Source organism: Anabrus simplex, chromosome 1, assembly GCF_040414725.1.
Source record: "Anabrus simplex isolate iqAnaSimp1 chromosome 1, ASM4041472v1, whole genome shotgun sequence".
Taxonomy (NCBI): domain Eukaryota; kingdom Metazoa; phylum Arthropoda; class Insecta; order Orthoptera; family Tettigoniidae; genus Anabrus; species Anabrus simplex.
Window position 1 is genome coordinate 816,904,469 of NC_090265.1, and position 21,836 is coordinate 816,926,304.

The 21,836-nt window shown below is 37.9% G+C and overlaps 1 protein-coding gene across 1 annotated transcript in view; it reads left to right on the forward strand.

Annotated features, from left to right (window-relative positions):
* Window positions 1–21,836, forward strand: part of LOC136873788 (probable G-protein coupled receptor CG31760) — a 131,599-nt gene that overhangs the window by 76,388 nt on the left and 33,375 nt on the right. Inside the window, exons 8-11 of the mRNA XM_067147020.2 lie at window positions 2,071–2,180; window positions 11,518–11,732; window positions 14,509–14,647; window positions 18,182–18,287. Coding sequence (XP_067003121.1) covers window positions 2,071–2,180; window positions 11,518–11,732; window positions 14,509–14,647; window positions 18,182–18,287 — 570 coding nt within the window. The remainder of the gene's footprint in view (window positions 1–2,070; window positions 2,181–11,517; window positions 11,733–14,508; window positions 14,648–18,181; window positions 18,288–21,836) is intronic.

Consider the following 21,836-nt stretch of genomic DNA (forward strand, 5'->3'; position numbering starts at 1 on the left):
ACACGCACGAGCATATGACTACCCTACACAAGGAAAATAATATGAGCACAAGGAAATGATAAAGGTGTACTTACATTAATTCATATATGCCTAGGTAAGGCAACCGTGTTCTGAACTATCACTACAACTCGCCAGTAAGAAATAAAATTTACATATCCACATCATTACAACTACACTAAAACAGAAAAAGATTTAAAGAAAAAGAAACTTGTTCCCTGTTGGGATAGTTCTAGGCCATCACCCTATACCAGTTTGAGAACGCATAATATTAGCAGCAGTAGCACATGCCATCGTTCAAAGGCAACGTGTCCTTTCAAACACTTTCAAGCGCAGACAGACATACTACATAATCCGCCACCAGAAACGACACAGTCTAGTCTCGGAACTCGCCCTGGCGCGCACTGCCAAAACACACACTGTAGTAGCTATGTACTCTCATAGATGGCGTAAGAGTCCGTGTAGCCGTCCACAATGCATTTATACCATTAGAGGTAATAACACACAGTATAATCTATGTGACGAAAGGTCCTCTTCGCCACATATAGACAGAGTAGATGACCAGTAGGCTAACTGTTCTGAACACTCAGGCACAATTTATCAGAGTCCACCAGATACAAGTTTTAGTCATCCAATACTTCATCCAATACTTCAAATAAGAATTCCAGTCTCAGCTCAATTTACAGCCACTAGACTGTGAATACAAGGTCCCATGGTAGAATGCAATAATTCACCAAAAATTACAAGTGCCGATAAGAGACACGCTTTAAACATATATTGCGTAGACAGTTGATTGTCCAAATTGTATCACATAACTAACGTATATTGCTAAATAACGCTTCAGTCCATGCAAACCTGTATTGTTTGATGTGTAACAACTTTGTAGCTCTGTGTGTAGAAGAAACCAAACCCCCTACTTGTGCTAATTTTGTGAGTGGTTTATTTGGTGACTGTTCTAGATTCGCACCAATGTCATCTAGCTTTTCCTCTGTTAAAACTGTTCGTGTGAATGCATGTTTTTTATTGAGCACTGAGCCAGTAGTTTCAAATTTATTTACAATTATGTAAATCTGTGCTCATGTAGGTGGCACTTCACCAGGAAATTGCTGAACAAATTCAGTGCGTCCCCATCGAGCTGACTTGTACTTAAAATAACTTTTACATACAAAAATACGGTGTTGCAATGATAACTGTCTCACCATGTTAACAGCTGAGATTCATACTGGCTACTGATGCTAGGTTGAACACATGCACGCTCCTTGTGAGGTCAAGAACTACGTGTGTGCCTCCCATACAGCTGCCTAGGTCTGGGAGAGTAAAAATGCTGCTGGACGGTCTGGGTTTATTAGAGAGACCCTGTATATTACTGCACTTCCTTGTGATAGGAGCATTCTGAAATGTTTGGTTGAATAAGTTCATTTCTTTGTCTGATATTTTAATAATGTCCGACTTGTTGGATGAATGGTCAGCGTACTGGCCTTCGGTTCAGAGGGTCCCAGGTTTGATTCCCGGCCAGGTCTGGGATTTTAACCTTCATTGGTTAATTCCAATGGCTCGGAGGCTGGATGTTTGTTCTGTCCCCAACATCCCTGCAACTCACACACCACACACAACACTGTCATCCACCACAATAACATGCAATTACCTACATATCGCAGATGCCACCCACCCTCATAGGAGGGTCTGCCTTACAAGGGCTGTACTCAGCTAGAAGTAGCCACATGAAATTATTATTATTATTATTTTAATAATTTATTTCCCCATTCAAATTTCTGTGCTGTTTAGAATTCGATAGCAATGGATGGTTCTGGGTGCACTATATTTTTAGTTTGGTATATTTTTTTATCTTTATAACTCCATTACCTTGCTGTACAGGTAAGTGAAGTAGGTAGCTTATGAGTCCTTTAATTTTTGTAGTTAAAAATTCTGTAGGTTGAGCCATGTAATTTGTTGACTTATGAGATACTGTAGAAAGTGATCAAGCTTAAGGTATGAAAATCAATGAGAGAAGGCAAAAACCATCAAAACATAAAATTGTTTTTTAAATGGTGTTTGATATTCTTAATTTTTTAGATGGCTGCCATCTTTCCTGTCCTGGATCTATACTCTTGTATTTGTACCAAGTGGAGTCGCCATCTTGGCTTTTGTGTAACTTACACCGCGCTTCTTATGAAGACTTGGAGGTAAGCATAAATATTAAATATTAAATGTTAAAATTTTTAAAGAGTTGCAATATCATAACCTACCGTATAACAAATAACGGCGCATCGGGTTGGACATTTTGTGGACGAACAAAATAATAATTATGCCTAATATCATTTGTTTTGAGAGTGTATCATGGTTTCATTTTTAAATGGTACACCATGTGAAAAAGTTTATGCCAGATTTTAACAATATGTTTTTTATGTTCAAACAACAAAAATTTAAGACAATTAGCAGTTTTATTAGATTGTAAATGTAGTTATACCTAGACCAACTAATAGACATCGCATTTTTTAATATTTGAAAAAGTTTTAATTTCAAACCGAACAAATTGTCATATCATATATCTTAATTATATGACGTAATATATAAAAGATTTATATTTAATAGGGTTTCTTAAAGATTGTTATTGATAAGTTTGTTAACGGCAAATCATATATGTAAGTTCTAGATCAATGTTACCAATCAACCTTGTAAAGACATTATGGTTGAAGATGTTCAGAAAACGAATGAAACATGTACTATATTATAATAATTAGGCAATAAAATAAGGAAGAGATCCTAATTTTGCATTGCTCGTTAAGTATTGAATAGGTGGAAAACTAAGTTTTATTATTCTCCTTTTAAGCATAAATATATAATGAACTAATAAGAGAGAGAATCAAAAAACAAAAGCTGCTCCAACCACAGGTCTCCAGTACTAATATATCAATCACAACTGCTGAGTTTAATCCTTTTGAAAACTGAATTTTTTAAGTACTTCGTAGAAGTAGTACATTGCATTTGGGAGATAGTGGGTTCAAACCCCATTGTCTGTAGACCTGAAGATGACTTTCAATGGTTTCCCATTTTCACACTAGGCAAATGCTGAGGCTGTATCTTAATTAAGACCACAGCCGCTTCCTTCCCACTCCTAGGCCTTTTCTATACCATCATTGACATAGGACCTATCAGTATCGGAGTGATGTAAAGTCAATTGTAAAAAAAAAAAGAAGAAGAAATAAAATAGTACATACATACTGTACCGGTTGGTACACCCTGACCCCACAAATTTAAATTGTGCGCCTACAAGTAATCCCCTACAGGAGAAACCCTGAACTTTAATAACTGAAGCAACTCTACAGTTGCCCAGAAGATGTCACCACTGTAAATTTTGTAATTTTGAACTGTTCTGAACGGTGTCTATTTCGATTTGTGTTTGTTTTGCCCTGTATCAAGAAGTGTGGACATTCTCTTCTAGATGTCTCTACAGAGAAAAGAATACGATTGTGCACTCTGATGCGAAGTGAAGGGACTGTTTTTGAAGAAACTTTGTATCCATAAGTTTGTTCTTTGTTAAATTTCTTTCTTTCATTTTTTGGGTTGTCAATATTGATCTCTGTTTCCGCCAGTTTTGAATTCAGCCAATCCCGAATTTTCTAAATTAATTTTCCTCCAATCCTAGGTTTCTTGTTCATGTTGTGTGTAACTTTTGATGTTAGCCAATAAAGGGAGGGGGTGTGGCGCTTTTATTTCATGAAAGGTCTCAAAGCTTCCTTGTGGGTATAAAACTGCTGAGGTTCATGGCTCGTTGCCACTCCATCGACATCTTGCTTAGTGTGTGAATATGTAGCAGGGGGCGGGACGCGCCTCTTTCTTCGGGCAGCAGTTCATCAACAAGGTAATGGCCGTTTAATAACTTTATTTCTTGCTAGCTCAGCAGTTTAACCCACGGGTCAGGTTCGATACTTTTCTCATGTAACCTACCTTTAAAATGTAAAGACATTTGGTAAAAATTCCGTCTCTTTAACTACAAATTGGGATAGAGAGTGCCTAACCCTCTCGAGCTCCCACTCATATTGTTTTGAGGTGACTACGTTTTCATAACCGATTTTCTTCCTTCTTAATGTAATAAAGTTTTCTTATACGAGTCACCTCCCTAGTATGGGATTAGCCCTCGTGTAAGTGGCCTAGAGCCGAGTAGGTTTTAATAGTGTAATGTAGGAGTGCAAGCTACACCTCCAGTCATTTTGTATTTTGGGCCATTTAATTATCCTGTTCTTTTTCGGCCGAGGCCCAGTAGATTGGGTACTAATACCCCTGTTTCACTTGCTGCAGTAGCGGCAATTGATTTGTAAGGTCGGGTATGCCTTTAATAGGCTTGACAGATAGAGAGCGGGACAGCTCTTTATAGTGTTGTGGTAAAAGGGCCTTAGAGAGGCTTGAGATGTAAGGTTGGGAGCTAATGCTCCATGTAATTAAGGGTGTTCTGCCCTTTAGTATTTTTGTTGTTGTGAGCTGAGAGCTCAGAAATTATACTTGAGGCTCGAAGCCCAGATCTTGTAATAACCCCCGAAATCTTGTGATTTCTTTGTACCTGATTTTGGCTTGTTGTTGACTTGTTAAGTTTTCAAATTCTATGTCACCACTGTTAAGTTTTGAAAATATAACCTTTGTTGAAATTTTAATTTATTTTTCGAACTTGTAGTTAGACCCATTCCAGCCCGCACCTTCTTTCACCTCTGCTGAACCACCAAAATCCCGTAACACATCTATATATATAAAATAAGAGTTTTGTCTGTACAATGCTCAGAATTTGAAAACAATGGTATTTCTGTATTGGTCATGTCCACAGTAACAAGAAAATGCATTTTTTTACTTTTCCGTAATTTCTGTCTGTCTATCTGTATGTATGTACGTATGTATGTATGTATGTACACGCATCACGAGAAAACGGCTGAAGAGAATTTTATGAAAATCGGAATGTAAAGTCGGGTGATGAACCGCTACAATCTAGGCTATAAATTATTTTAATCACGCTGAGTGAAATGGTAGTTTAGGGGAAGGCCTGAAATTTAATTCTCAAATATTTATGTTATTAGTGGTCGTGTCTTAATGAAAATCGCTAGACAAAGATGGAAAATAAGTCGCTACAATATAGGCTATACATGCTGAGAAAAATGGTAGTTTAGGGGAAGGCCTAAAATTTAATTGTCAAATATTTATTTTATTAGTGGTCGTATCTTCACGAAAATTGGTATGCCAATTCGGGAAATAGGGCGCTATAATCTAGGCTATTTTAATTATTTTAATCACGCTGAGCAAAATGGTAGTTTAGGGGAAGGCCTGAAATGTAATCTATATATATAAAATAAGAGTTTTGTCTGTACATTGCTCAGAGTTTGAAAATAATGGTATTTCTGTATCGGTCATGTCCATAGTAACAAGAAAATGCACTTTTTACTTTTCCGTAATTTCTGTCTGTCTGTCTGTCTGTCTGTCTGTCTGTCTGTCTGTCTGTCTGTCTGTCTGTCTGTCTGTCTGTCTGTCTGTCTGTCTGTCTGTCTGTCTGTCTGTCTGTCTGTCTGTCTGTACATGCATCACGAGAAAACGGTTGAAGAGAATTTAACGAAAATCAGTATGTGAAGTCAGGGGATGAGCCTCTACAATCTAGGCTATAAATCATTTTACTCACGCTGAGTGAAATGGTAGTTTAGGGGAAGGCCTAAAATTGAATTCTCAACTATTTATGTTATTAGTGGTCTAATGAAAATCGGTATGTAAAGTCGGGGGATGAGCCTCTACAATCTAGGCTATAAATCATTTTACTCACGCTGAGTGAAATGTTAATTTAGGGGAAGGCCTAAAATTGAATTCTCAACTATTTATGTTATTAGTGGTCATATTTTAAAGAAAATGGGTATGCAAAGTTGGAGAATAAGTTGCTACAATCTAGGCTATCAATAATTGTATTCACGCTGAGAAAAATGGTAGTTATGGGAAAGGCCTAAAATATAATTCTCAAATATTGTTGTTATTAGTAGTCCTATCTTGATGAAAATTGGTATGCAAAGTCAGGAAATAGTCGCTATAGTCTAGGCTGTAAATTATTTTATTCACGCTGACTGAAATGGTAGTTTAGGGGAAGGCCTAAAATGTAATTCTCAAATATTTCTTATTAGAGGTGTAATCGATGAATGCTACATAACTAGGGTTATATTGTATTAAACTTCCTATTATTCATGTCTTATACATTGTTACCGTACTGGCTATGATCACAAAGATATTCATGATTTTGGATTTTTGTTACTAAGTCCATATCAGCGCCGAGTAACCAGAAATGGGTAAACAGTATTTAATGAAAATCGGTATGTAAAGTCGGAGAATAAGAAACTACAGTTTATGGTATAAAATATTTTACAAATCACAGAGTCGAAAGAAAACTAAATGTGTAGGCCTACAATATAGAAAGCTCATAACATGGATCAACAATAACATTACTTTGACCATTGTTTGTCGTGATGTGCTTTGTGTCATCTGTCGCCCTTCATCTCCGGTAGATAGGATTACTGCTGCGTACAGAATATTTTTATTTGATTTACGTCGCACCGACATAGATAGGTTTTATGGCGACGATGGGATAGGAAAGGGCTAGGAGTGCCTTAGGCCTTAATTAAGGTACAGGCCCAGCATTTGACTGGTGTGAAAGTGGGAAACCACGGAATACCATCATCAGTGCTGCCGACAATGGGGTTCGAATCCACTATCTCTCGGATGCAAGTTCACAGCTGCGCACCGCTAACTACATGGTCAACTCGCCCAGTCGTACAGAGTGTAACAGCCTGCCTGAATATTGATGGGAAGTAGCTGGGGAGTTAGATAACTTTCTTCTTTAGCATGCCATTCCCCTGGTTTATAAATTTTCTGATACTACTGGTACGTAACACACTGGATCATCATAGCATTCGGGCTATTCAATCCCTACTCTGAGGCACTGATTGGAATGAACAGTGTGCATATTTAGCGGAATAATGGCAGATGAGTGTTCATGGCAATCTGCGGCCTGGTCATCCCAGCTCTGGAACTTTGGACTATTAGATTGGCACCACAATCTAACCGTTAAAAGTGATAAAACGTGCGCCTTTCCATTTGATCGAGTATTTTATATGATAGCATTGCTTTTAATCGCTACATTCATACTTACGTTTTTGTAATGAGCTATGTTGATTTCAGGTTAAGAAAACCACAAAGTCAGTCTTTCTGAGAATCCCGTAGCGAAGCACGGGTACATCAGCTAGTACATACATACATACATACATACATACATACATCATTAGGCCTTTCAGTATTCAGTCTGCAAGCCTCTGTGAATTTACTAAACGTCACCACAATCCTCTATTTGCAACTAATGCTGTGGCCTCATTTAGTTCTATCCCTGTTATCTTTAAGTTGTTAGAAACTGAATCTAACCATTGTCTTGGTCTCCTTCTACTTCTCTTACCCTCCATAACACAGTCCATTATTCTCTGAGGTACCTATCCACCTCCATCTGCCTCACATTACCCCACCACTGAAGCCGATTTATGCGTTCAGCTTCATCTGTCGAGTTCATTCCTAACTTAGCCTTTATCTCCTCATTACGAGTAACCTCCTGCCATTGTGCCATTGTTAAAGCAGTTTATGATGGGTCCACCTTGTCAATACAATTTTAATGATTGAAAATTATTATTTATCATACATATTTCAGGAACATGACAGCTGGATGCCCTTCTTCATACCAACCCTGTGTGTGTGTGTGTGTGTGTGCGCGCGTGCGCGCATGTGCGTGTGCGTGTGTGTGTGTTTTTTTTTTTTTCAGGATAAATGTGCGTAGTCACAAGTCCGTACAATACTACAACTCTACGTCTAGTATTTTGACCCAATCAACTGCTTCATCCGACGTGCAGTGAATGTCCATTAGCATTCCTTTGAAAGCTCAAATTGGGCAGTCAGCACCAATGTGGTGGATTGACTGAGAAGAGGCACCACAATCACAATCTGCAGAGCTAGTCAAACCCCATTTGCACAATAGATAACCACATCTGCCTTGTCCAGTTCTTACCCGATTGATGATTCTCCACTTCCACTGTCATCTTGGAAGATCAAATCCTTGTACGTGTTTCGAAGAATTCTCAAGTAGATGTTTGTTGACTACTGAAGACTGATCCCCCTGGGCTTTCCATGAACTGTTAATATGAAAAGAGGTTTGTATTATGGAGTGTGGTGTATGCAGATAAAGAGTAAAATTACAGGAATGTTTCAGGAACATGTATGATAAAATAAAAATTTTCAAGGTGGACCGAACATAAACTATTTTAAAGTTTCTTTAATAGATTTAGACAAGTCAATACAGGTTCATATAAAAATACCTATTATGGTTAAGTTTATCAACCAGCAATCATGATCACTACTTTCATATCTGTTACTTCTAACTTATGAATAAGATAACCCGAGTCCACCCAGCTAGTTAGTTAGTAATGTTTTATTTTACCTGGCAAGATTAAGGCCTTCAGGCCTTCTCTTCCATCTAACCAGGCACTAAAATGTACATATATTACAGTACATTCTATCACTTTACAATAATAGATAACAGATTTAACGCTCCTGTAAAGCAAAGTTGGTCTGAAAACGGACCGATGTAAAGATAGTTTTGTCTGGGAGCTCACTTCCTTCTTACAGAATACTGTTGATCACAACTGCAAGCTCACTGCATTAGCTTTACTGCACCTTGATACAATCTCGCTTACTATATTACCATCCTGGGAGAACACATCCTAAATACTTGTCTAACCCCTGTAAGTACCCTGAACGAAGAACGCATTCTACCATCAATTCTCACTGCAGCCCAATTGTCAACATAAATGCATTTGACTGATTTTAATAATCTATGTTTAATCCCATAGTCCCCTAGTATGGCGAACATCTTTTCCCTCGGTACCCTGTCATATTTTATCTCTAGATTTATGAAACATAAACATAACTGTCTATTCTTCTTGTAGCATTTTTCAATTACATGGTGCATACTGAAAATCTGATCCTGACAGCCCCTCTGTGGGCTGAATCCATTGTGGTTTTCATCCAACTTCCTCTCAACCACTGATCACACCCTCCCTTCCAAGATGCCAGTGAATACTTTGCCTGGTATACTAATCACTGAGATACCTTAATAGTTGTTGCAGCCCTCCCTGTTCCCTTGCATATAGATATGTGCAATTATTGCTTTTTTCCAATCTGAAGGTACCTTACCAACACTCCATGCTAAATTTACCACCTTTTCCACTTCCTCAAGCATAATTTCACCAACATCATTTTCCTCCTCCCCATGAGCTCAGTTGTTCATGACACCACCAGGAATATTTTCTTTTACGTTGAGAAGATTTTCAAAATATTCCCTTCACCCTGGGATCTATTATGAGTTCACCTGAATGACCCAATACACTGTTCATTTCCTTCTTCCCGCCCTTCCTAAGATTCTTTATTACTGTCCAAAAAGGTTTACCTGCTGCTTGACATAGCCTTTCCAGGTTATTACCAAAATCTTCCCACGACTTCTTTTTGGATTCAGCAACTATTTGTTTCACTCCGTTTCTTTCATCAGTGTACAATTCCCTGTCTGCATCAGCCCTTGTTTGGAGCCATTTCTGATAAGCCTTTCTTTTTTTCTTTTACGTTTACAAGCCGCTCTCACTTCATCATTCCACCAAGATGTTTGCTTTTTCCCATCTTTATACACAGTTGTTCCTAGGCATTCCCTTGCTGCTACTACAGCATCCCTGTATGTCACCCATTCTCTTTCTATATCTAGAGCCCTGCACGGATATACAAAATAATATCCGCATCTGCTCCATATCCACACTTCCTTTATCCGCATCCGCGAATAGTTATCTGCATCCGCAAAATGGTTATCCGCAGATAATTTAAATATATAACCACAGTATATTACACCCAAGTTATTGAAACAGATAGATCTGTTACCACAATACAATTGGCCTGACACCTGACACCAGAACCACAACTGTCGCAGGTTTATGAGGGATTTTCTCTTGCGACAACTACCGATGTATTGACCTTTGTTCCTTCCTTCAATTGATTGCGGGCAGGAACCAGTTAGGCTTAAGTCAGATTTACGGCCTTATGGTTTCAAGGCATTTTATATATCACTATTCTTCCATACCAATGTCAACGGTTGCCTAATCACAAGCAAAAACAAGCATATACCTGAGTGAAAATCAATAAACTTCAATATTTAGAAATTATCAGCAAAATTATCCGCACTGCCATACAGTTTGTATGTCCCAAGACACTAACTTCGTTGATATTCACGGATAAATCTGCAGATATCCGCATCCATGCAGGGCTCTATCTATATCCTGAACTTGCTTACTGTCTATTGTTCGAAAATTCTCACTAATCCTATCCATGCACTTCTGCCTAATTTCCTCGTCCTGGAGATATTCTATCCTTATTCGTTTACAGACAGATTACACTTTCTCTATCCTAGGCCTAGAGATACTTAGTTCACTACAGATCAGATAGTGGTCTGTTTCATCAAAAAATAGCTGAAAAACCTGTACGTTCCTAACAGATTTCCTGAATTTGAAGTTGGTTAAGATATAGTCTATTATGGATCTGGTACCCCTAGCCTCCCATGTGAAGATCTACAGAGTGCTCAAGAACCTCTACATGACCTTCTATTTTTATTTCAAGAAAAGTGTCATAAGTGTTACAATTGTGTTGACTTCTTGCCATTTTTGTGTCGGCTGATGATGATATGGACATATGTCGAAACCGGTCCCATAACATATTAAATATGTTGCTACATTAATTCGTGCAACAATATTATTGTATTGAATAGGTGGAACATCTTTCTCTTTTTAGCATTGTAATTATTAGTTCAATACGGATCAGTGATGAAGTTTTTAACTTTAAATTGGAATAACTTACCAAGGGAAATGTTCAATAATTTTCCAATTTCTTTGCGATCATTTAAGAAAAGGCTAGGAAAACAGCAGATAGGGAATCTGCCACCTGGGCGACTACCCTAAATGCAGATCGGTAGTGATTGACTGACATGGCACACGAAGAAGAAGAAGATAAAGAAAAAGAAGGTACTTGTTCTTATTATGTGACACAATTATTCCAGCTTCCTCAATTCAATCATTCCCATGAGCTCTGGTTGGCCACTCATCATCTGATGCATATCTTCACATGATCTATCTAAAAGATATTTTAAATCTCGTGATCGATCCATATCTGATTTAACTTCTCTTTCTATGACAATAGGCATATTTCAGAGTTTTGCATCATAAACAAGGGTAGAGACAATATAGCACCTCACAGTTTAATTGATGATAATGCTTGTTGTTAAAAGGGGCCTAACATCTAAGGTCATTGGCCCAGGCACAGTTTAATTAGCTCTTTTAAACATTTCTTTCTACAGACAGCAGGTGGAGAATTTTATTTTTTTAAATGATAAAATTTATCATTTTCATATTTGTCCTTCTTTTTATTTCCTTTCAGGGTTTCTCTGACATACCGTGTCAAGTCTGCACACAAAGTGAAACTAACAGATAAACAACTGTTACAATGGATGTTTCCCATCCTCCTTGTAATGCTCATCTATCTGGGAACGTGGACTCTGAGTGCTCCTCCAACAGCGGAAGAGATAAAGGATCAGGCAGGTTTACGCTTCTGGCAGTGTTCCTATAACTGGTGGGATCACAGTCTGGCAATAGGTAATATTACTTTTTTCACTGTTCCTTTATTAGACATGACCAGAGCATTTTTTTAAGCCAGAACTCTCTGCAACGGGTTCTGGTAAACTTTTAGGACTTGAATGGTCCCTAAACACATTTGCATGTTTCTCTACCATACATCAATTCCTGGATCCTGAAAGCCATGGAAAGTAGCTAACAAACTCGTGAAGAAAGCAACTCCAGTGAGATCAGCGCAATTTTCAACCTGTTGTAAAAATTGAGGCTTGTGTTTCCCTCTGAATTAATGTCTAATATCCATTAATATAAATATCCATTTGTCTCAAGTAAAAGAACGAGAGAGATCTTCAAAGACCTAGTATATTTCGATTTGCTTGTGTTATGAAATGACAGTAAGACATTTAGAAAAAAAAAAATCCATGGATACAGCCATAGTATAACTTTCTGTGACATTGAAGACAAATAGGTAGTCTTGAGTAAATATTGTAAAATGTAAATTCACAGCCTGTTTCCAGTCATTTAACCAGGTCAGGACGATTTATTTTTTATTTCATAAATCTATCTCTCAGACTGGGTTGGAGTTACTTCTCTTGTTCATTATGGATTGTGGACCTTGATAGTAGACAGAGTGATTCAGATAGTAAAATGTCAATACAGAACTGGATGTATTGGATATCACTAGCAAAAAGTGTTTTAGTCTTTCTGTGTTTCATAGAGAAGTTCCTCATCCCATCAATCTTAGCAAGTGGGCTCTGTCATGTCACAAGCTTTTAAAAATTATTCTACAAGCTTTTCCATTTTTCATCATTTCATCTAAGCTCACTGGACAAAAAATTAGTCAAGCCTGGATAAATCATTACAAACATCATTTAATCCCATGTAACTCAGCCTCTGGAATTGATAACACCTGGATTCAGTTAAGAAGTGAGTCCACAAGGTTGTGCAGGCACATAGCATCAAGGTTAAGCTACTCACTGAGGATTTGATCGCACAATTCCACCAAATTTCGGGGATGCTAAGATTGGCGTTTTACCCGCTGTTCCAACATGCCCCACAGATTTTCAATGAGGTTCAAGTCAGGTGATTTTGCAGGCCAAATCAAGATGTACTAGGGTGGGGGAGTGTTCATAAAACCAGTCACAAATGCATCCAGTCCAATGAACTTTGCTGTTGTCATCTTAAAAAATCAGGGTATCAATAGAACACTCATTATGCAAATGTTGACTGAAAGGCAACACCCTATCATCCAGAATATTTAAATAAGCATGCTGTTTCATATTAGTGGTCACCTCAGTGAGCAGGCCCAATCCACAATACGAAAAACATCCCCAAAACATCACCGACCCACCTCTGGCTCGAACCTGACTTTCCACACATACAGGATGAAATGCTTCGTTTGGCCTTCGGTGCACTCGACGATGTGTGTCATTGGAATACATTACAAGATATTAGAAGCATTCCATCATATTGACAGTTTTCACTTTACAAAGGAAATAGGAATACAAGCAAAAGCGTGATTCATCAGATCACATTACATTACGACAGTCAGCTACTATCCACGTTTGATGATTTCTAGCCCCTTGAGGACATGCAGCTTTACAGTATCTGCCTATATGACTAATGGTCTCTTGCGAGGTGACCACTCCAAATGTTCATTGCATGGAGTTCCCGTCACAATGTTCTCTCACTGACAGGTTGGGATGGACTTTCATTTACTGGCTGCAGCAATTCCTGTTGGGTTCTGAAGCAATTTTGATTCACAAGCTGTGAAACGCATCTCGGTCCCCCTCACTCAGGATCTTTTCCCGACTGCAATTCTGACATCGTCTTTCGTATCCATGCGTAGTACACCACTGCTTGTAGATATGTTGAACAGTCTGCTGCTAAACACCAACAAATCTAGCAACTTCACACATCATATGGCCATGGGCACGGCCAAACACGATTGCCCCTTTTTGCCTCTCTGTCACATCCTTACATCTACCCATGTTGATGTACACTGTCCACTTGAAACATCAATGTCTCACTGACTGTTACTGCCTTATGCTCATGTAGAGGCAATGCGTGTGCGACTGAGCACAGGACTCCTTCGCTGCACGTCTGTACAGGCTTAAAGATCTATCTGTGCGTGCACACTAGGGTGACTAATTTTTTGCCTGGTGAGCTTATTTAAATAGTTTAACACACTGTATAACTGTTTAAAATATCTTTCCAATTTGTATATTTGGCTGAGGATGACCCTAACAGGGTTGAAACATGTACCAGGTTTTATATATGACTAAATTTACCTTTTTTTTTTTTTTTTTTTTTTTTTTTGTGTATTGTAAAAGTGGAACCACAAATATAAATTCTTTTAGAATTAATATTCAAGAATTGTCCTGTCAATACATAACTAGTATGAAATTCATTTTTTGCTGTAAGCCTTTATTCCTCTCCCTCACACACTTTCACCAAATATCACAATGGTGGGTGATACCAAAAGCACTAGCTAGAAGTGGCTGCACATCTGGAGCATGCTGACACACAAGGGGGTGGAAGTTTTGGCCACTGCTGGTGTATTCACTAATATATGTAAATAAAGTAGACACCCTAAGAGTGACAGATATATTCATTTAAAAATGATAATATTTCAAGAGGTATAAAGAGAAACTTGTAACTATCCTAGCTCTCCTCTAACATTATTGAAAGAGAACATCCACTCAGTTGCATTTTTGCTTCAATTTTTTTCTGTTTGTCATTCATCAGCATTATGGTGCACAGCAATTGGCACTGATAATGAACTGTGTATTGATTGCAGGTGAAGTGTTGTTCCTGGCATGGGGCATTAAGGTGTGCTACAATGTTCGGAATGCTGAATCTCTCTACAATGAGGCCCGCCTCATCAGCTACGCCATCTATAATATCGCCCTGGTCAACATAGCTATGGTCGCCTTTCAGTGAGTATTTAATCAATTATACCTTTAAATACCATGTGCCTTCAAACCCAAAGGTGGCCTTTTTTTAGCCTCACCCACAAGTGCTTGCCAATGTCTTCTATCTCAGATGTGTCCAACATCTCCATTGATGTCCTGGAGGTCCTGGTCTACTTGATCACTCCAGCAAAGCTCTAGTCTGCCTAGAGGTCTTGTCTAACTGGTTTTCGAATTAGAGCTTCATGAAGTAAGCCTTCATGACATAGGATATGCCCAAACCAACTCAAATACCTCCTTTGGATTACAGCTGTTACATCATGTTTATTACGAGTAGTTCTTGTGTCTTGATTGCTGCGGCCAGAATTCCCATGTGTTGTTTTCTGTAAAGGGACCTAAAATTCTTCCCAGAAGTTTATAAATAGAATTAGTGACCAGCTTCTGATGTTCATTTTTTTGTATCCAACCTACCTAGAAGAGTGCTCTTCCAACCCTAACAAAATTAGTTTTTGATTACTACAGTGCTTTTTATATTCATGCCTTTCATGCCCCTTACCTTTCCAGTGTGTACATTTGGCTCAAGATGACCCAAATAGGGTTGAAACATGCACCATTGTTTTTAATATGACTAAATTTACCACTTAGTTATAGTGTTTTAGTCTTTTGTGTATTGAAAAGTTGGAACCATAAATATAAATAACTAGCTGATGTACCCGTGCTTCGCTATGGAATTCTACACTGTATACAGAATTCTAGGTTACATAGTGTATACGTTGTGAGTAAGATTGTATTAAATTGCGTAGCTCTTAACGTTACCCTAGAAAAGTGACTGGGAAGTCACCAAACGTATTTTCTTATGTGAAGACTGGGTTAGGGAATTCTCACTGTAATGGTAGGCCCTCTTGCCTACCATCCGTCATAAGTAAGTTGGGGAGTTTTAATTATAATGGCAGACACTCGCTCTCCACCTGCCTTTTTTATATTCTCAGAAAGACTGTCTTAGTGGTTTTTCCAACTCAAATCAACATAGGTCAATACAATGACGCCAATAGGAATGTCGCGATTAAAAGCAATGCTATCATTTGAAATACTCGATCAAATGAGAAACCACACATTTTCTCGCTTTTAACGAACAGTACTTCGCTGCTGATCTAACTGTCCAAAGTTCCAGAGTTGGAACGACCAGGCCGCAGACAGCCATGAGCCGTTAACACTCTTTTATTTTCAGAGGGGAGGGGGTGGATAGTGGATAGTCGCAGGCTAAAAACTATGCTTTTTTACTCATCTGTTTCCTAGGAGTACCCGATGAGTCAGAAAATCTCAATTCACTACACTGGAGGGGAAAAAACTATCTGACTTGGAGGCAAATTTTTCCTCCAAGCCAGAAGAGAAACCCCCTCTTCACTGATAATTTGGAATAAAATGAATGTAGAATGTATTTAAAGTGAAGAGAAAGAAGGTTTTCTTAAGAAACAGCTCTTTTCAGGGTTGAATTTTGAATTATTTAGTGAATTGTGGTGCTATAATTTAGAATAGGCCAAAATTGTAATTCTAGACCAGGTCATATGTGAGCCTCTGCCATTATTTCGCTAAGTGTGCACACTGCTCATTACAATCAGCGCGTCAGAGTAGGGATCAAATGGCTGGAATACTATGATGAATCACTGTGTTACGTACCAGCAGTATCAGAGAATGTATGAACCAGAGGAATGGTGTGCTAAAGAAGAGAGTTACCTAACTTCCCAGCTATTTCCCACCAGTATTCAGGCAGGCTGTTATACTCACTACGCAGCAGTACTTCCATCTATTGGAAGTGAGTGGCAGCATAGGAGACAAAGAACATCACAACAAACAATGGTCAATGTAATATTATTGTTGACCAATTTTATGAGCTTTTGATATTGTAGACCTTCACATTTAGTTTTCTTCCGGCTCTGAAGTATCACTCTTGAATAAAACATAAATGGTCGGAAATGGTATTGTCTATCACTTTTGTCTTATAATACTTTTCAATAGGACCAATAAAATAGGTATTTAAAAATTAAATTTTAGGCGCGTCCCCCTAAACTACTATTTCATCTGGAGTGAATAAAATTGTTCATAGCTTAGACTGTAGTTTCTTATTCCCCAACTCTATATACTGATTTTAATTAAGTTCTGCTTACCCATTTTCTCGTGGCTCAGCGTTGATATGGACTTGGCAACAAAAATACAAATTCATTAATATCTCTGTTATCGTAGTCAGTACGGTAAAAATGTATAATCCCACAGATGAGAGCTGGACACTATAATCAGAGAACATGGGTGATACCAGCAGGCCACGTAACGCTAAAATCAGATGGTTCAACTTCAATAATGCTTATGGACATCAGCCCATGTCAAACGCAAAAACTAAGCCAACAGTATACAGATACCAGTTGATCCACACCAAGGGACAACAAAAGCATTGAAACAGAAAGACTTCCAGCTCAAGACTGTTTTAACGATTAACATTGCACAGTTTTTTAACTTGCATCATGCTTTCTAGAAAACTTTTTACCTAACATATCATTTTGTGTGTCTTCTGTTTCTAATACATCATAGTCTTACTGAGGATGACCCAATGCCGGGTCGAAACATGTCTATTTATGTGCGAACTTTCATCTTATTTGGACATAAAAAATATATAGTATTGACTAGAAGGATTAAAATAGTTTTTGTACAATTTTGTAAGAAGTTCAACCGTTAATACGGATTCAACAATGAGATTCATAGTCTGTAAAGAGTTCATGATGTTTTTCACTTTGCAGTATATGGGAAAGGTAATGGTGAGTGAAAATTTTGAACAACCTACTGCTTTCTCCATTATTTAGTGTCAAGAAGGGATGATAATCCTATTATTTTGACCCTACAATAAACAACCACCACCACTGTTCCTGTTCCTTATCATGGTCAAGGAAATTTCAGATTATCTTTTTCTTCCCCTTGATTTTGGCCAACTACGAACCATGTAAAGTAATTCTATGCATTCATCTTCATGCTTCATTTCTTACTTTCTAATACTTCTTCATCCCTTTTTATTTCATTGTTTGCTCCTTCCTTCTTCCCAGATGTTATTTCCTTTCCTCTTCTCCTTCTGGAAAGCCCTGAAATTTTGTATCAACCTTCTGGAAGCTGGTCTGTCTTTTATTATATATCCTGTTATTCTGATCTCTGCTATATCTTTCTTTATTCCTTGGATCCAATGGTTACAACTCTTGCTCTTATAAACTGTTGAAAATTTGTTTTGTAAGTATACTTTTGTCCATTTTCATTACGTAACCAAAGAACCTAGATCTCCTCTTTCTGATCATATCTGACATCCTTTTGTCCTTGTATAGATATTTATTCCTCCTATGTTTAAACTCCTTTTCTCCATTTTCAATGGTCATCAGATTTTTTCTGAATAGTCCTTTCCTTTTATTCCTGTTTTTGTGGACAGCTTACATTCTGTGGTGAAGAGACACTCTGGCTTGATAACTGTATTTGTTTGAGTTTTGTTATTGTAGATTTATTTAATGGAATTTTTCACTTTTTATTTAGCTTGTTCATCTTCCCACGAGCAGGGCCAGACATCAAGTACCTGCTAGGCTTCATCCGTACTCAACTCAGTACATCAGTTACAGTGGGGCTGGTCTTTGGGCCGAAGGTGAGTGCTGTCTCAGGTCATTACACTGCAGTCGACACTCGACTTAAACTACAACCACATACAACTCAGCATGTCCAGCATTTACCACAGCCTCAAGGTGAGTGAGGGATGCTGAGGTCTATTCAATTTATTTAGGATGATGTGTCTGGGTAGCTAATGAAGTGGTTCAAGGTTCACTTTGCTGCAAAATAGGAAATAATTAGAAAAGAGTACTTTAGTTCATGATGTTTCTCACTTCACAGTATGTGTGAAAGCTAATGGTGTGAGTGAAAATTTTGAACAAATAGTTATCTATTTTTTAATAATTTGTTTTAAGTCACACTCACACAGATAAGTCTTAGGGCAACAATGGGATAGTAAAGGCCTAGGAGTGGGAAGAAAGTGGCTGTGGCATTTGTTATGGGGTTACCCGTGGAATGCAGAGGTGAAAGAAGGTGCGGGCTGGAATGGGTCTAACTACAAAGCTGAGATATTGATTAAAATGGCATTAAAGGTTATATTTTCAAAAATAGCAAAACAATTTTCACATAAAACTTCAGATTTTAACAAGTAACAACAAGTCAAATCAGGTACAATACCAGTAACAAAATTTGAGCCTAGGAAAGACAAGATTGATGGTATAACAGAACTTCGGCTTCAAGCCTTCACTTTACATTTTCTGAGCTCTCAGCTCCCAAACACATATTCACCAAAGGGCAGAAAACCCCTAATAACATGGAGCACTGGCTCCCACCTTCGAATATCAAGCCTCTCTGAGGCGCTTTTACCACAAATAAAAGAGCTGACCCGCTCTCAATTTTCTGAGCCTATCAAAGGCCACCACGGACTTTACTATTAACTGCCCTCAAGGCACACTTACAAAGAAACAGGGGTATCTTGTACCCAACCTAATGGGCCTTAGTAGGAAAATAATAGTTTAAGTTAATGGCCCAAAATGCAAAACTGAATGGAGGTGTGAATATGCACTCCTACATGAAACTTCTTAAAACCTAAGAGGCACTAGGCCGATGAAGCAGGGGCTATTCCCAAACTATGAAGGTGACTCGTATACAGAATAAATTTAATACATTACGGAAGAGTAGAAGAACGGTCACGAAAACGTAGTCGCCTCAAATTCAAAATGAAGGGGAGCTCGAGAGGGAAAAGCACTCTCTATCCCCGATTTACAGTTAAAGTTATATGAAAATTTTACATCAAAACGGCAAAAGTTACATTTTTGGACAGAATGGTTACATCAAAAAGGTTTCGGACCTTCCCCGAGGGTTGAACTGCTGAGCTAGCAAGAAATAAAGATGTTAAACGGCCATTACCTTTGTGAAGAGCTGCTGCCCAAAGGAAGAGGTGCTACCCGCCCCCTGCTACACGTCCATACACTAAGCTAGATGTTGAAGAAGTGGCTGAGAGACAGAAAAATCAGCAGTTTTTATACTCTTGGGGAAGATTCGAGACCTTTCATGAATAATTAAGACATACCCACAGGCGTTTATTGGGTAGCTTACAGTTACACATCAAAATCGAAGAAGAAAGACACGATTGCTCAAAAATTAATTACAGAAATTCTGGATTGGCTAAGTTCAAAACCGGCAGAAAGAAAAGATTTATATTGCCAACCCACAAATGAAAGAATTTAGTAAAGAACAAACTTATGAATACAAAATTTCTTCAAATAAAGTTCTTCCCCTTCGCACCAGGGTGCATGGTCATAGTTTTTTGTAGAGACATCTATCAGAGAATGTCCACACTTCTTGATCAATAGAAAACAAAACAAGTTGAACTCCACACAGTACTGACAACTTCGTAATCACAAAATTTATGGTAGTGACATCTTCTGAGAAAACTTATGAGTTGAAACAGTTGTTAAAGTTCAGAGTTTCTCCTGTAGAGGAGTACTTTAAAGCAGAAAATTCAAAGGTGCGGCGTAGAGGTGTACCAGCCGGTACAGCATTAATTAAGGCAGAGCCCCAGAATTTGCCTGGTGTGAAAATGGGAAACCACGGAAAACTATCTTCAGGGCTGATGACAGCGGGACTCGAACCCACTAACTCCCGGATGCAAGCTCACAGCTGCGCACCCCACACCGCACAGCCAACTCGCCCAGTAATAGTTATGTATAGCTGATGGCTCAACTTACTTGACTGTTATCTTCACCATAATCTGTTTCTGTGTAGAATGACACAATTTACTTTATATTGTAATGACACATTTTTAAATGATGGGAATTCTGTGTAGAATAATCCATAGTAAACAAATAAATAGTACTTATATGAATGCCTCCTTGGTCCAAAATGATAGACATGACATTTTTTTGGTTTATACCGTGTGATATGAGATGACTTAGACAGGACAAGTAGCATATCATGCAATGAGATTTCTCTGATGAATCCTGTCTGCCACCAGATTTTCAGCCTCATCTCAGTGAACACCTATCTGTGAAAGAGCCTTTGCAAATGTTTGGCATTGTGTGTTACATGGCTTTCTTCTTGTTATTTTTTTTCTGTGTCAACCTGAAGGTATCCACATCAGTGCATTTTTGGGATATTTTCATTATCCATCCACAAAATATGGCTAGCAAATTGTGACATTCTTCTGGCAACAATTGTGATGCTCTCCAGGAAACCATACCTTAAGTTGGTAAATCACAGTTTTGGTTTTTTTTTATATTTCAATAGTAGATACATTTTTGATCAGTTTTGTGGAAACCTGAAGTTTCTAGTTTAAAAACTCATCACTTTATATAACTTTGAAGTTGTAGGACAGAATTGATTGAATTTCGAAAAAATCATTTGGAAAATTGGGTATAGTACTCCGACAATATATTAAGGATTTAAGAAAATCTGATTCTTTCACTGAATAATAGTAAGTTATATCAGCTTGGCATATTACAATCATTTTCATAAATATTTAGGAGTTTTAGTCTCCAGAAATTAAATATGTAAACATGTTCAAAATTTTATAAAAATAAGAATAAGGAAGTTTTAGTCTTGCAGCACTTGTATACACAGAAGTTCTTCCTTAAGATGTATAAATATAAGGATACAGTAATTATGATAATAGTAGTAATAATAATAATAACAATAATAATAATAATAATAATGGTGGATATTTCTAAAGGTTGTTCTGAAACTACACACAGTCAGTATCCAATTAAGGATTTACATTACTAATCTAACATGTATCCTGTAATAACAAAACTGAATTGTTGCTCATTTTTCCAGAATGTTCTTAATTATGTATGGCTTTTCCTTATGCAAACACAATCCATCTCACTACTTGACCCAGTTTCAGCATCCTGGATGTTCCCTGGCCATTGGCACACCAAATCCCCTGTTTCTACTGTCCAGTACTCTTGATTGTTGTTGAATAGATATTTCGTCGTTTCTGCAATTACACATTTTACTTCCAACTTCTTAGGTAGGTTCTGAGGACGATTTTGCAAATCTTCACAAATACAGTTGGACCATTCAATTTTTGTGTTGACATGTAATAACCCCAAGCAAATACTTTTTGACAGTGAAATGACTGAAAGATGTGATCTAAGGAACTTCTTCT